The sequence below is a fragment of the Cylas formicarius genome, unplaced genomic scaffold (assembly GCF_029955315.1).
Source record: "Cylas formicarius isolate icCylForm1 unplaced genomic scaffold, icCylForm1.1 PGA_scaffold_1__22_contigs__length_36826433, whole genome shotgun sequence".
In the NCBI taxonomy this organism is placed as follows: Eukaryota; Metazoa; Arthropoda; class Insecta; order Coleoptera; family Brentidae; genus Cylas; species Cylas formicarius.
The window spans coordinates 2,673,924-2,690,346 of NW_026844264.1; the positions used below are offsets into that span (position 1 = coordinate 2,673,924).

A 16,423-nucleotide genomic window follows, 5' to 3' on the forward strand; every position below is an offset into this window, starting at 1 on the left:
GTTCCGTACTCGATCTATTTCTCTTATAAAGGAACGAGTTGAAACAGCCATGTCCCGAAAGTGCCTGGGTTAGATAGTAATCAGTTTCGCCATAGGGTCTATTTATCCATTTATTAATGTCACTGATAATTTTATACGTCCAGCGTCCATTCCTGCTGGCTCTCCAGCGCTCCTGCCAAGCTAGTATCAAAGTTTGTCGTGCAAGAACTTTTTCCTGGCCGTCGTAGATGCTTGTCCGCTCTCTGATTAAGAGGTCGATGGGTGGAACATCAGCCATCACTCCCACCAACTCGGCAGAAATAGTCCTCTACGCGCTGACTATCCTGATTGACACAAGCCTTTGTATTTTGTTTAGTTTTCTATTTAGGGTTTTGCTTTTTGTAGCCTGGTGCCACACCCGAGACGCGTAGAGTAACTGCCACTGCACTACGCTTGACAGTGCTCTTCTTTTAGATTCTCTCGGTCCTCCTATCTTCGGCATGAGACGAGAAAGAGCCGATATCGTTCTCTCTACTTTTTCCAGTGTACGGCTGTCATGCTCAGCGAAAGTCAACTTGCAGTCTAACCACACTCCCAGATATTTAAGTGCTTGACTTGGGAATATGTTTGTTCCGAGAATGTTGAAACTAACTGGTATTAGTTTTATCTTTTTAGTCAGTAGCACAGCCTCAGTTTTTTCCGGCGCCAGACTAAGAGAATTCTTCTCCATCCAGTTTGACACCATCAACATACCCATATTTGCTTTTCCCATGACGAGCTCTTCCCGCTTGTCAATAACTACTATTGCCAAGTCATCCGCAAATCCAATCAGCGTTACATCTTTGGGCATATCCATACTTAGTAGGTCATCGTACAGGATATTCCAGAGAAGAACGCGAGACCAGTTTGGTCTCGCGTTCATAGTCGACGAGCACACCACGGTCACACAAATAGGAAGAGATCAGCCTCAACAAACCTTTCTCCACTCCGCGCTTCCCAAGCTTCTCAAGAATTAGTTGCCAGGAGGCACTGTTAAATGCGTTCCTGACATCCAGAGTAATTACAGCACATATTCTTTGATTTTGAGATGAATAGTCCCATGCATGTTTTGAGATCTTTAGGACTTCCATGACTGCATCCACTGTCTGCCTTTTTTCTCTAAACCCAAATTGCCTTTCCGCCAAACCACCAGTATGCTCTAATTCTGTTTTTCGCCTAGCGAGTATTAGATGTTCGTATAATTTACCCTCTGCATCTAGTGGGCAGATTGGTCGACATGAGGAGGGGTCTTCAGGCAAGTTTTTTCCTTTATCTAATAAAATTAACTGGGCTTGCTTCCATTCTTCTGGAAAGTACCCCATACAAGCAAGGCGGTTATAGACTTTTAGAACATAACTAGTCTTTCTGGAAGTCAGATATTTAAGTATCTCTGCTGGGATTCTGCCTGGTCCTGGTGCCTTGTTATTTTTTAATTTCTGGCTTGCCTGGATCAATTCTTCTTCGCTAAATTCCACCGGTTGCGTGGGTTTGTCGATTTTGAACCTGACTGCCTCATGCACTGGGAACAGGTGATCTATCACCTTGTTTAGGGTATAGTCTGAGAGTTTAGGTTTTGGAGAATATTAAATGGTTCTCTTCATAACTATTTTATAGCCCCAGAGATCCGTATTGATGTTATCACAGATGTCCCTCCACCGGACTCGTTTAGCTTCTAGGATGGCGTTCCTTAGTTTTTTCTTGGAGTGTTTGTATTCGTCCCGCAGCTGCTGACTTACTTCTGCTTGGTTTCGCTTGTTGTTTCTTGTGAGAAGCCTTCTGTTCCTAGTACACTCCCTCCTAAGATCCGCAATTTCATCACACCACCAGTATACGGGATTTCTCGTTGGGTGTCGTTGTTTCGCATGCATTGTCTTATTACATATCTTGACTAACATGTTATGAAAAGATTTTGGGTTCGCAACCGGTTCCTCATCGGTAGTACTCTCCGTGATCTGATCTAATTTCTTTTACTTTTACATTTACTTATCTCCTCTTGTATATTATAGAGGATGTAATTATGATCGCTTAAGCTTTCTTTATCACTTACGAGCCAGTCTGTAATTTGGACATTCTCGGTTGGCAGCGTTAGGTCGAGGATTGATGCACTTTGGTTCCTTTGAAATGTTGGTTTGCTCCCCTGGTTGTGACAAATTAGGTTGTTTTCAGCAATCCATTCTCCCATTAGGTCTCCTCTCCTATCTGTGATCGACATACCCCATTGGGGCGATTTTGCGTTAAAATCTCCCGCTATGATACAAGGGTTTTGATGAACTCTGATGAGTGCTCCTATCTCAGTTAGTGTTCTCTCAAGGTCGTTTAATTCCTTATTTCCTTTAATCCATAGCCGTATCCTTGCTGTTTAACTGTTACATCTGAGTCCATTATTTTGATTGCTGTATCCATATGCTCGTCATTCCGTCCTTTTATGGTGTTCTTGTTAGGTTCACTAATTAACAATATAAAGGGTTTCTCCTCTTTGCCTATTGCAATAGCCATGTCATGTGCTCCTAGGCTTCTATTTGTGTTTAGTTGTAGTATTTTCATTATGCTCGTTTATTTTGCACCTGTTGGTCTCTGTACAAGCTCGACTGCCAGTTTGATGCTCTTGCTGCTTGCATCGAAGACAGAAGGGCGCCTTACTACAAACTCCTGCTTTGTTTCCCCCTCTCTCCACATCGCATGCAGAGCTGTTCCCTATCAGGTCCAGTGCAGTCCCTCTTTATATGGCCATGCTCCCAGCTTCTAAAACATTTTTCCTCCCTCTGTCGTTCAACAATGCTGCAGTTCACCCAGCCAATCCTCAATGATTTTAGCTCTAGGAGTCTGTCTGCCTCTGCTTCGCTAGTAACAATGGTTACATTTTGTTTGTTTCTGTAAGTTGGACGTAGGGCTCTTATCTCCAGTTTGCTCTGACTAGTACTTACTGCCTTCGATATAGCCTCCCTTATCTCCTCCACTGTTGTGAGTTCGTCCATACCCCTAGTATGAAGCACCTTCCTTGATGTGAGAGTTGAGGCGGTGATATCTGATAATTTTGCCTTTATTTCGTTTTTTAGCGTCTCGGCCTTGTCGGATCCGTTTCGAACCTTTATAATGAGATCACCGTTTCTAGTTTTTTGAACGTCCTTAACATCCACCCCGATTTCTCTGGGGTTTATGACCTGTTTAACCGTTCTTAAAAGATCTGCGTAGGAAACGCCTTCCTTCTTGATAAGTAAGGCGTCGTCCTTAGGCTTCCTCGATACGGCGAGAGTGTTTCGATTACTCATTTTTGTTTAAGTCTGAGCATATTTTTGTGTCTTTGGTGCCCAATTACCAATGGGTTCGTAGGCCACTACGTCAAGACCTGAGTCTGAAAATAGGAAGTCTGCCATCCTGTTGAAGATAATCCCCAATACTCCATCCAATGAGGGAATTGCTAATTTAGTTTTACCTCTACTTAAAGCTGTCGTTTTAATTGTTTTGAGAGAGAGAAACACGTTGCTATCTAAATTTTCGTTCTGGTCTTTGTTCCCTATTATAGGATAAAGTTTGGCCCTTTTTATGCTTGTAAAGTTTCCTTTCTCATCGGGATACTCCAAGGTATGCCTCATAGATGCGACTTCACCTGCATTTTTCCCTGCTTTCTGAGCCTTTCTATGCCCCCATAGTAATTTATCGCATCCTTGACTGGACCGTTCGCTCCTACTATGTCTTTGTAGCAGGGCAAGACCAACTTGGGAAAACTTCATTAATCCAGTCCTCCTCCCGGATATTCTGGAAGATCTCATAGGTCTCATCCTTTCGGAGCATTCTCCTTTTTTCAGCTTTCCTCTGAACTTCTCTGCATGCTTCGCACTGACCTGGTACTTTCTTTATATTGTGCTCGGAGAAGCCATTCTGTCTCAAGACCGCCTGTATAGCTTTTGTTTCTTCCTCTTCGTGGTCCTCGTCTGCCAGTGTTTCTGATCTTGTGATCAATGTTTTGATCACTGATTGTAATTGTGCCGGGTGGTGATGTGAATTGGCGTTCAGGTAACGATTCGTGTGAGTCGGCTTCCTGTATACTGTGTGGCCTAGGTGTCCAGTTTCCTTTTTTATTATAGTAACGTCCAGGAACGGCAGTTGGCTGTTTTCTTCAATTTCCATTGTAAATTTGATCTTCGGATGAACCTCGTTTAGGTGTTGCAGGAATCTGTGTAATTGTTCTATCCCGTGGTTCCAGATGATGAAAGTGTCGTCTACATCTCGTAGCCATATTTTTGGTTTGTAGTCCGCTGTCTCTATTGCTCGTTTTTCCAGAGCCGTCATAAAGAGATTGGCTATTACAGGGGATAAAGGTGATCCCATCGGTGCTCCTTCTATTTGTTTGTACCTTTGGTCATTGTAGATGAAATATGTGTTTTTTAGGCAGTGTCTGGTTAAGTCCATGGTATCTATTGGTACATTGTATTTCCTTTGGATGATGCCCAATGCTTCGTCCGCTGGTATGTTGGTAAATAAGGAAACGACGTCGAAACTAACTAGAAGGTCTCCGGGTCTAACATCTACCTTTTGTATACGTTCGATGAAGTGGCTCGCGTTCTTGACATAAGATTCCGCTTCCTCTGCGTATGGTTGTAGTTGCTTCGCTAAAAACCTCGCTAATTGCTGTAACGGTGACCCTATTGAGCTGACTATTGGTCTTAGTGGTGCTCCTGGCTTATGGACTTTTGGCAAACCATAAAGTTTTGGACATTGTGATGATTTTTCTCTTGGGATGAGATGTATCTGTTGGTCCTTGCTGATTTTTGAAGAATTGATTTTGGCCTTCGTTGTTTTTTCCAAATAGTTGAATCGGTGAATATTTGTGCGTAAGCTGGATTGTCTAATAGTATACGGATTTTTTGGTCATATTCTTCTATATCCATGACTACTGTTGCGTTGCCTTTGTCTGCTGGTAGTATTATTATATTTTTGTTTTTCTGTAGTTCCCGTAGTGCATTGGACTCTTCCTTTGACAGATTCTTCTTCGGTGCTTTGGCTGTTCGTAGTATTTGAGAAACTTCTTGTCTGATAACTTCAGCAGTATTTTCTTCCAGATCTTTTATCGAGGTTTTCACTCCACAGATGATGGTTTCTACCGGGATCTTTGTGGGGGCTATAGCATAGTTGAAACCTTTGGCAAGTACACTTTCTGTCGCTTCATCGATTTGGTATTTGGAAAGATTATACACTACTCTCTTCGGCGGTTCTTCTTGGTTAATTTTATTCTTCGTAGTTTTCTGTGTTTCTTTCAGCTATTCGAACTTTCTTTTGTTTGATTCTTGTTAGTTCAATGTCTGTTTCTTCCCAGTATCCTGATATTTCATCCAGGATATTCCACAATAAAGGATTGAGTTGGTTGGATAAATCTAGATGTAAAGAGTAAAGCTCCTTGTTAATCATATCCAGTTTCCGTCTACTGTCATGGATGGCTTCCCTTGTTAATGCTAGGCTCGCTCTTCTTAGAATATTCTTAACTTGGTTGTTGTTCTTGTGGAAATTCAGTTTCATACAGTTAAAGTGCACAAAACTTTGCCTCTTCTTGATCGTAGCTTGATGATAGGTACTTCTCCCCGTAGAGGTTACAAATATTTTGTTTTAGGCTTCCGCGGGTCAAAACTAAAAATTTAAAAAAGGAACGATTCTTGGAAGGCAAATTTAAATCATTGTATTGAGAGACCGTAGTATGTCTTACATTTAGTTAATGTAATATCTCAAACAAGATGGTATACTCGAAGGTTAATGTGCCGATTAGCAAACTCCGCGGAAGTCACACGATTTTGGTCTTTACAGATTTCGTACTGTGCCTACCACTCCAAAAATGTGGAAATTATATTATTCTGTAATAGAAAATTACCTTGCAAGCCAAACTTACTGCATTAAAAACTACAAATAAAGCAAGAAACATATTTCGAGAGGATATGTAACGCCACTTTTCGCTTTCACCGTCAGAACAAATACCATCACAATCCTTTGTATAATTGGTAATGACTTTTTTGAACTTCTTAAACTAACCAAAACTAACCTTGGTATTCTGTGGTCTAAAAGCACCTAACCTTGCGAAAAATCGACTATATATTGCCATTATTTATTAAATTGATCCTATCCTGTCAATTTTATTTGTGTTTTTGGTTCTGAAATATCCCATGTGCAAAAGAACTATTGGTTATTTTGTGGATGTTAATATGTATTCAGGCACTAGCAGTAGCGATTCCAATGTTTCTGATTCCGATGCAAGTGTCGAGGAGCTCGTAGGGAGCCACGAAGAAAGCGAAATCTTAGATGACGCAGTAGAAGATGAAGACGAAGTTATAAAGGCAATAAAAAAAGAACGCGATAAGAAACGCGATCATCCTCCTGTTATTCATTGTGAGGATTTTGTTATGGATTTTTCTTTCCACCCGTTCGAAAATATGTTGGCCGTCGGCTCCATCGTCGGGGACGTCATCCTCTATAAATATTCGAACGAAGAAAATTCTGTTTTGCAAACCTTGGAACTACATACAAAAGCATGTAGAGATGTCGAATTTAGTCATGATGGAAAAACTCTTTTTTCCACATCAAAAGATAGGTCAATAATGTTAACCGACGTGCAGACAGGAGGTCTTATACGGTTTTATGATAATTCCCATGAAGTGGCTCTATATTGTCTTCGCGTGGTAGACGAAAATATGTTTGCAACAGGTTTGTGATTTTTAAATGTTTTAATAATATTCTGCAAATAAACTATCACACTGTTGGCTTCTTTAGAGCTTAACTGAAACATAACTTTTTCACTTGTTTTAAATGTAGATATTATTAGATAGAGCATAAAAATTTTTTCATTCATTAATTAAATTGTCTTGATTGACAGGATAACTTTTAAAGGTATTTTTTAATTTGAGAATAACTCGATTTGTTAAAGTTTACAATTTGTGTCATAGTAATACTCGAGATGCCGAACAGATGTATTTAAATACCTACCCTGAAAGATTACAGTCAAATGGTGATGAATTTAATCAATCAATTCAAAATTCATTAGGGGAAGTCAAAAATATTTGATTGCGACAAGATGGGGCCCCTGGTCATAATTTGAGAATAGTTGGAGAATACCTGTCACATAGAGTTCCTGGCAAATGGATAGCTACATATTCAGTGGTTTTCTAGCCTGCAAGGTTCCCAACTCATCCCAATTTTAATTTTTAATCTCACCTACACTTTTGTCACAACCTATAACAGTTGTCAAGAAATTTTAAACATAAAAGTTCTTTATATTTAAGGGAATTTTTAGATTACTCCCTTTTGGATTATTAAATGGAACACTATATATATATATATATATATATATATATATATATATATATATATATATATATATATATATATATATATATATATATATATATATATATATATATATATATATATATATATACCCAGGTTTAATACTCATTCTATTTAAAAATAATGTAACAGAACTGAGTATTGCATTCTTGATAAAAACTAAACTAAAAATGTTTATCTAAGACCAACAGATATAACAATGTCGTAAACTTAAACAAATACTCTTATTATGAATAATTCAAGGAAACCTTTTATTTTACATCTAGAAAGATTTAAACGAAAAATAATGCAGAAAATTAATAAGTGTTATCAAATTCAAATACCATGCAATACCCATTTTAAAGATTGGCATTTTACAGATTTGGTTTTATATATATCCCATTTTTTGCAATGCACTCCATTTTTCAGATTGCGTCTCGCACAGCATCATTTTGATTGAGATAACTAATTTTCTCTCGAATAAAAAAAAAACTACGCCGTATAATTTCAAAATTGACAATCGCGAAAATTGCTTAAGTGTATATATATATATATATATATATATATATATATATATATATATATATATATACTCCTTTAGAAAATATTGCTACTTAATATCTATTTTGCGTGCTTTTCTTAAATAATACGTTGATTTTTCAATAACCGTGAAATCCATCCGTGAGTAAAAATATTTTGCATAAAATGTTTTAATTTATTGACTTTTCAATTTTAAATAAAAAATAAATTTAAAACTAGTCCAGTGTATGCGATCGACAAACTGTCAAAACTTTTGTTTTTCCAAATTTCAGATCGTGGCCTACTTTAAACAAAAATTTAATTTTGCTTTTATGACCCAAAAAAAATCATTTTTTATGTTCTATCTATTAATGAATAAATTAATTATGACGTCCATTAGAAAATTTGAAAATCTAAGGTGTATTTCGAAAATAAATGAAAAAAATCTGTTTCCCATTATATCATCATTTTTGGCTTTATAAACAAAAAGGAAAATTCAAATTGTTTAGTTGGATATTCTTGTTTAGTTTCTCAAATTTCTCATTAAATTTTTCATCATGCATCACTGTATTGAAATTATAGGAGATGATGATGGAGAAGTCAAAATCTGGGATTTGAGGCAAAAGTCAGATAAACCAATATTTTCAACAAAAAAAAATGAAGACTATATCAGTGATATAGTAGCGGACGCAGCACATAAATTCTTGCTATGTTCGAGTGGAGATGGATCTTTAACAACTATTGATCTGGAAAATAGGTAAACCTCTAATGCATTTCGTAATAAATACAAAAATTCACATATTTTTCTAGAAAAGTGCACATGCTTTCAGAAGAATACGAAGAGGAACTCACTTGTCTCGGATTATTCAGGAATGGAACAAAATTGTTGGCGGGTTCTTCAAAAGGCAAGTTGTACCTTTACAACTGGAACGAATTTGGGTTGCATAGCGATGCTTTTCCCGGCCCCAAACATGCGATAAACGGCTTAATTCCGATCACGGAAAATATCGTAGTTACGGCGTGCGAAGATGGAATTTTACGAGCAACCCACCTTTTTCCGCATAGACATTTAGGTGTCGTGGGGCAGCACGACATGTCGATTGAGAACGTCGATATATGTAATAACGGGATGTTCATAGCGTCTAGTAGTCATGATAACGATATAAAATTTTGGAATATACAATATTTCGAAGATTTTGAGAGGGTCAGTCACAAGCACAAGAAACACGAGACGAAACAAGACCTCGTTAAGCATTTACCTTCATCGAAAGTGAAAACGGCAGATAGTTTTTTTAATGATCTGTCCTAGATGCGAGGGTTTAACCGCTATGGTATGAATTGGGGCCGTGTGACAGTGATTTCAACATTTTCATTTCGCTATCACAATTTCACAGTCACTAAGATTCAGAAATTAAACTTCTTATGTTATTCACAAACATTGGTATATTTGTTTATGCTAATGGATCAAAATAATGGAAAAGTTTCTTTCATTTTAGAAATATTTTTTATTTTAATTGTGTGATTTGTAGTTACTAGCCAAGCGAAAACTCTGTAAAAAAAAATGAATAAATTTGAAATTTGACATATGAAACAATCTAACAGCACATCCGGTATTGCCAGGAAGCGACATTGCGGAAACTAACCGTCTATAGAATACCTAATTACACACCGATCTAGTGTGCGGGAAGCGTCTTTTTACACGTCAGTTTCGTTTTCTACGAATCCGAGCCGTTTCGGACATTTCCGGGATTTTACCGCAGGGGGTATTGGTATTGGTATTTAGGGCGGGGGGGGGGGGGGGGAGCGATCGGATGTTTTCGGAGATATTTCCCGTGCTTTGAATTTTGACGTTTGTCAGTTCTGACGGTCATGTCAGTGAATGTATTTGTGTTGTTTTGCGAAAATGTTCTCAAACACCAACGATCGTAGAAAAAGTATAGTATGCACCATGTTCGGTAAACTTTTTAACTCACTGATTCATTAAAAACTCGCTCCGCTCGTGTCAAACTCGTGAGTCGAATGCCGTTTACCGCACTTGTTGCATAATATACTATTGATAACTCTAAAATTTTAATATGCGCTTATGGTTTCATTGTTTTATACACCTTTTCTTTAATATGATCCTGGATCAGTCCCCAGTTTTCGTCTAGGTTTTCATCTAAAGATAATATCTTGAAATTATGAGCAGGAGCGTCATCTGGTTGCGTATTCTACTATTTACAAATCTCTGGATCCCTTCTGCGGTGGTTGTTTATAAATCAAAATTGCTGACGTTTGGCCAATCATCCTGTTGGCTTCTTCACAAGCAGTATCAGTTTAGCCCGTGGAAGTTTCTTTGAAAAATTACGTATTCTATCAAGAAATAAATGTTCGACAAAATAATAAATAACCTTTGAGAGTTTAATGGCTCTCGAAAAAAAAATGATAAAATAAATCGATCGCCTAAAACCCCATTTACTCCAAATCTGTCTCGGAACGCCCCCTTCTCTCATTAAATATAAATTGGTTCCTAGACCAATACCATGAATTATTTTTATTAAGCTTGCCAAGATTCGTCACGCGAAATTCATTGGAAAAAAGTGTTGAAATTTTGAAATTAGGCATATCGGCCAGTTTCTCAATGTACCAGTTCCATCCTCCTACGAAAGTCACCTTCATACATGGTGTATTTGGTATGTAACAATATTTTTCTTGCACTTTCATGACTTATTCCTATTATTCGCGCAAACACACTGTTTGCTTCACTGGTACAGCAGGTAAAGTATTTATTTCGTCCACTTCACTTACAATAAAATTGTGTTCAACATTGTCAGGTTCTGGATGATTTTCGTTTTTTAAATGATGATCCAACCAAGAAAAGTACTGCTAACTCGACTGTAGAATGTATTTTAAACTACTGCAACTCGAACTTGCCGGAGGTTCTGGGTTCGATTCCCACCGGGAGCCTTGGGTGTATTTGTATTTGTCCAATTTTAACGACTGGCAAAAATTGCCTAATTTACTCGTTGATATATGGAAAAACCTGCGCCGTCTAAGTAAAGACTCATGGTATAATAGAAAAAAAGTTTTGTAAAATGAGTAGACTGGGGGATTCCACTTCATTTTCTTCAGTCCGATGAATAAAATTCAATTGATCGCAGATTCAGTTGTCACACATTTTCTTATTAGTTGAACTTCTTCTCGTCCTTGATCTTGGCCATTTTCATCTTCTTTATCGTAGCGTACTATAGCGATTTCCTCATTTTCTATTCGACTTATTAGAACACTTAAAGGAATTTCTTCTTCATGTTCATCTTGATTGGCTAATGATTATAACTTGAGGCTATAAGTTTTTCCATGCCAGCACCAAACTCAAAACTGACCAGTAACGATAACCTTCGACAACAAAGTTTTGTTTAACGAATCGCATTTTAGTTCATCGGTTGTATCAATCGAGTAAATTTAGATAACATATAAAGAATCAAAAAAGGATCACTTTTTAACTTTTCAGGGGGTGGATGAATTGATGCGTTGTATTGTTGATAACTTGCAGATTTTGACTATATAGGAACTTTGTCACCTGAAATTAGTTGCAACAAAACCCTAAATCACAAGCATGAACAGCAAGAAATAGAAAAAGTTGTGGCAAACTTTTTACACAGATGAAATATGTCATTTTTGTTCGTAAAAGTAAAATATTCTCCCATGGTAAACTTACCTTTGGAAATATCTTATGAAACTATTCTTTTAAGTAAATTTGGATTTTCTAGAATTAACTAGGATTTTTGGATTTTCCAGTCATGTTAGAAATGTCAATCTTTGTTTTTCGGCTTCTCTTCCTGAAGCTGTTTTCTCCTCGCAAGCTACATAAAAAAGCTTTCAATATAAGCCAGTTTCGTTGGCGTTTTAAATCTGATGTTTCAACAGTTGAAGATCTTAAATTATTTCTTTTAGATTTTTTTTGAAAGGATCAACAAGCTCAGGCTGTGATTAAAATTTCCGCCTGAAATCTTTAAGAAAACGTATTCCAAAGCGCCTTTTATATTTTTGCAACCAGCCGCTGCTTGCATGGAACGAACAGGATTCTTTGTATTCATTCTCTTGGATCATTAAACCGGTGACTGGAAGATTCTTCTCTCTTTGTCTTAGGAACCACTTATACAGAGCCTTTTCCATTCATGGACACTCTCAATGTCTTAGGTTTTCATTTTTCCTGATACAGTGTATATCGGTTATAACGACACTGAACGGACCGCTTAATTTCGGTAGTTATAACAGAGCATCGTTATGAGTAACAAAATGCGTTATGTATATTTATTATGAAAAAGTGATTATATCTCTTTAACTTTTAATTAAAATAAAATTATAAAACATGGGATATTTTCAGATGTACACATATTATATAGGCGTATATATACGTATGTTATGTATGTATGTTACATATGTATTATATATGTACATACTTAATGACATTTGCATACAAACAACTCAACAAAAAAAATGAATAAACTAAAAACTGTATACAAACAACTCAACAAAAAAAAACTAAAAACTGCATACAAACAACTCAACAAAAAAATGAATAAACTAAAAACTAAACTAATCATATTTTCTAGGTGCACTAAATTCGGATTTACAATATCTTGCCTATCACTAAACAAACAAATGACTGACAGTTTTAATTCCGTTATAGCTGATGGTTGATATTCGTCGGTAACCAGTTCCTCTTCCTCTTCATAACTTTTTTCACCCTCTCTTGAACGTTCCAAAATTTTTGGGCCGTATAATTCATTCGTGATTGTCAGAACCTCATCAACATCTACAAAATTTTCCCAGTTTTCTTGGATTACAAAATCGTAGGTAAGTCACGGATCCAGTCTGCTAGAGGTAAGTTTTCATCTTCAGGGGGGTCATTTTTGCTTTGAAGGTTAGTCCACTCTGAAAGTGGAAGAACTTGCGTGATCGTCCGGCAGGGCGATAAATCCATAAAACATCTTGAAATTGTCTGTTGGGAAACGTGATCCCAAGCTTGTGATTAAAAAAAAATGGCCTCCAAAATGTTTATTTTGTAAAGGTGATTAGAAGTAATATTTTTCTAGGACTTTTGTTAGCTGTCAGTTTTTAAAGCCTTGATTACTCCCTGATCCATTGGCTGTAGCACCAAAGTTGCATTCGGCTGTAAAAACTAGAACTAAACAGTTTGCTTTTGCATTATTTTCGTAATCAATTGGCGGGGTTTTTATATTTTTAAAGCAGCGTGGGGGCCTTCAAAATAACCACAAGTTTTATTTTACCAGTCATATTAGCTCCACCAAAAACAGTTAGCCTGTCCCTTAGAAATTTTTCCGCCTACGTATTTTTCACCCTGAAACGTCATGGTTTTATTTGACAACATTCGACATTATAATCCCGTTTCATCTATATTAAAAATTTCTTTATCCTTTTGCCCCCCGCATAAATTATGCCATACAGTGGACAGTCAATTTTCACAAACCCCGTTACTTCACTCGCGAATCGACCTGACCGATCACAATCCGCAAGACACTGCTGTGATCCAATTACATAAAAGAAAACAAAACGTTTAAAATCCTTTTCCTGTATTACTGTGTTTGTTGACTGACAAATTCTTTTAGGTTCATTATTTCGAGCGCCACATCGTTCCCTCCATAGAATACATTAATAAAATATTGTTCACTATTTAGAGTAGTTCACTATACCACTAGTCTAATCTATTTCCAAAACTACTAAAGCTATCGAAAAAAAGATAAAGAATATTTCGAAGTTGGAATACAAAAATAGGAATAGGAAAAAAATGGGAAAATATACAGGGTGTTTCATTAAAAACAAGGCAGTTGATCCTACTTCTGGAAAGAAAGAAAAGTTTACTATATAATTGTTATCAAAAGGCAATGAATAACCTAAAAAAATAAAAATTTCAAATTTAAAAATTTGCACAACAAAAAGGCATTTAGACGTTAAATTTCTTTTAAAAAAAGTAATCTTTAATGGTTCTCAAGATATTTTTGATTTGAAGTGCTCTGTACCATTCATAATTTTTTTTCTGCCAAATTACATTTTGTCATTTTTTCCTTTTAATTTGAGTCAAAAATGTTCAACGAAATTAAACACACCGAAATCTCAAAACGAATCGGCATGTAAAAAGAAATTTTATAAATATTTATAAACCCTTTTATGGACAATTACGAAGTAAAAGTGCAATCAAATCCAATTCACAAAGTAATTGTCAGAAAATTTTCCCGCTAAAGCGACCAGGTGAAAATGAAATTATTTTTAAAGACTGTTTTCTTAATATGCTATATATCAGTACACATACACAAAAGGAAAATACAGAACTTGTTGCACAAACATCTTATATTTTCATGGTACTGCTCACTGTTCTCTAGTCACAGAACACACACACTCTCCTTGCCGCTCTATGCACAGCGTTGCTATACATATTATGTACAATATAGATGTATCGTATAGTTAATACCAACCATTATACAAGCAATCTAAATCAAATCGTTTAGGGCAAGGGTTGGTAGCCTAAGAAGAGCCCCTTTTCATAACTCGAAGTTTGATAAAATGCGTTCAGTCATTCTTAAGTTATTGACATTAGTTTCCGAAAATGTTCGGACATCTCCAACTACAAAAATGCGATTATGGCCACATTCTAGATACTTTAGCATTTTCTCTTGGCCGTTTTAGTCAAAAAATTTTTCATTCCGAATCTTAAAGGCAATAAATATTCTTCACTGTATATTTATGATAGATATAAAGTGTTCAAATTATTGACACATATTGGTCCTGCATTTTTATTGGTTAACACAATGATGACGTCCCATCCCCCTAATTTCCTTTGAGATTTCGCGAGATTCCCCAGATTGGGAGTGATTTCGCATGCGATCCATTTGCACGGTTGAAAGTATTGGGTACAGCGGTTGACTCCTCGATAACCAAAACAAAAATACCTTCCACACAGTAAATTCATTTATTATTTATCACCTATTTCATAATTTTCCGTTTTCATATCGTTAAGTCCCAATTCCTCGTTTTGTTCGAAGTTTCTCTCATAATGCGTTATTCGCAACCTTTTGTCTAGTTCGTTGCCGTCCGCCATGCTTTGAATGTAACTATTCCCCGCGGGATCGTCTAGGGATATCGTTACGGGAATTTTGTTCTCGAGAATGGCATCGAATTTCTTCAAAAAGTGTTGGAATTTTTCCTTTGTTAATGTATCTTCAGAATCACCGAATATATGGGAATAATTGGGATCGCTCAGCTGTTCCTTAACCGCGATAATTAGCCCTTCTATAGTGGTGAATCGCCCCGCGAGTGCATAAGGTCCAACTTTCAAGTCCAACTCTGGTATTTTCAAATCGCACGTTTCCGATTTTAGAACGTCTCTGGAAAAGTCCTCTTTTGTCTTGACTTCAACTTCGATGCGAACCCCTTTTGGCTCAATGCCCGTTCCTGATTTTACTTCGTTTGTTTTGTATCCGCATACCTCGCAAGTCATGGCCATAATGATTATTTCTTTAAAATGGGGAATGTTGGTAGCTTTCATATTCGTTTTGGTCGGAGACCCACAGCTCGGACAGTTTGTAGAAAACTGCATTACTTCACCCTCAATGTCTTCTAAAGTAAAATCACCATCACCAACTGGATGTAACACTGATGTTTCTTCCACTTCTGTCTCATCAGAAACCTCTTTTGGCGTAAAAATGCCCAGTTCGTGATCCTGCTCTTTGGTTCTTTTGAAATATTTAGTCACACATTGAGGATCTTCGTCGGGAGCTCTGGGATTTTCTATGAAACTGTTGCCGGATATATCTTCCAAAACTAATGTAAATGGCGATTTTACATTTTTCAGTTCTCTCAATTGGTCGACAAAACTATCAATTTGTCTGGCTACTTCCGGGTGTTCAATCACTCTCGCAGGTTGGTCCTGCTGTAATCCCGTTATGCAACGGTCAAGTATACCTTCGACCGTTGTAACTTCACCCGTTTGACTCTTCAGAGGTATCTCAAAATCCAATTCCGGTATTTTCAAGCTTGTATAATCACTTTTGACTAATTGCCTGTTTAAATCTTTAACGTCTACGACGGAAAGCGTGATTCTCACTCCTCGTTCCGAAATTACGGCGCCAGATTGTAATTCATTATTTTGATAGCCGCACTCGTCGCAAATGAAAGACATGAGTATAACATCTTTGTAAAATGGAATTTTGGTTAACAGTAGCCGTGTTTTTCCGTTTCCTCCACAACTAACGCACATAGATTCGACTTCCGTAACTTCGGGATCGGGATCGTCTCCTGCCAAATCTCTGAATAATGGTTTTTTTGCATCCATAACGGCAACGATAACCAAACAAATATGGGTTTTGCGCTTTGCCAGTGATACCTCCCAGAAACTAGCAGAGAATAATCTTCTTCAACACTTTTTATGTGGATTCTACGCTGTACATTCGCTTATTACCTACATCCGTCGGAAAATTTGTCATCTCATCACAGATTTCACAGATATAATCAATTTATGTTTCAACAATTATTTTCTCATTCTAAGAATGTTCCTTGACCAATATTAAAGAATTTTAAATTA

General features: G+C 36.9%; 2 protein-coding genes across 2 annotated transcripts; one reads left to right on the top strand and one right to left on the bottom strand.

The window, feature by feature from the left end:
• Window positions 1-6,067: 6,067 nt before the first annotated feature.
• On the top strand, window positions 6,068-9,455 carry LOC132696893 (WD repeat-containing protein 55 homolog). Its single transcript, XM_060662008.1, has 3 exons — window positions 6,068-6,705; window positions 8,425-8,599; window positions 8,653-9,455. Exons 1-3 carry the CDS (start codon window positions 6,168-6,170, stop codon window positions 9,149-9,151), a joined length of 1,212 nt encoding a protein of 403 aa, XP_060517991.1. The 5' UTR covers window positions 6,068-6,167; the 3' UTR covers window positions 9,152-9,455.
• Window positions 9,456-10,770: 1,315 nt separating this feature from the next.
• Window positions 10,771-16,337, bottom strand: LOC132697035 (zinc finger protein ZPR1). Its single transcript, XM_060662289.1, has one exon. It carries the CDS (start codon window positions 16,172-16,174, stop codon window positions 14,816-14,818), a length of 1,359 nt encoding a protein of 452 aa, XP_060518272.1. The 5' UTR covers window positions 16,175-16,337; the 3' UTR covers window positions 10,771-14,815.
• Window positions 16,338-16,423: the final 86 nt, after the last annotated feature.

Coding starts and splice junctions, on each gene's coding strand:
- LOC132696893 (XM_060662008.1), top strand. CDS start 6,168: ATGTGCAAAAGAACTATTGGTTATTTTGTGGATGTTAATATGTATTCA. Junction 6,706..8,424: donor CGAAAATATGTTTGCAACAG/GTTTGTGATTTT, acceptor TTGAAATTATAG/GAGATGATGATGGAGAAGTC. Junction 8,600..8,652: donor ACTATTGATCTGGAAAATAG/GTAAACCTCTAA, acceptor ATATTTTTCTAG/AAAAGTGCACATGCTTTCAG.
- LOC132697035 (XM_060662289.1), bottom strand. CDS start 16,174: ATGGATGCAAAAAAACCATTATTCAGAGATTTGGCAGGAGACGATCCC.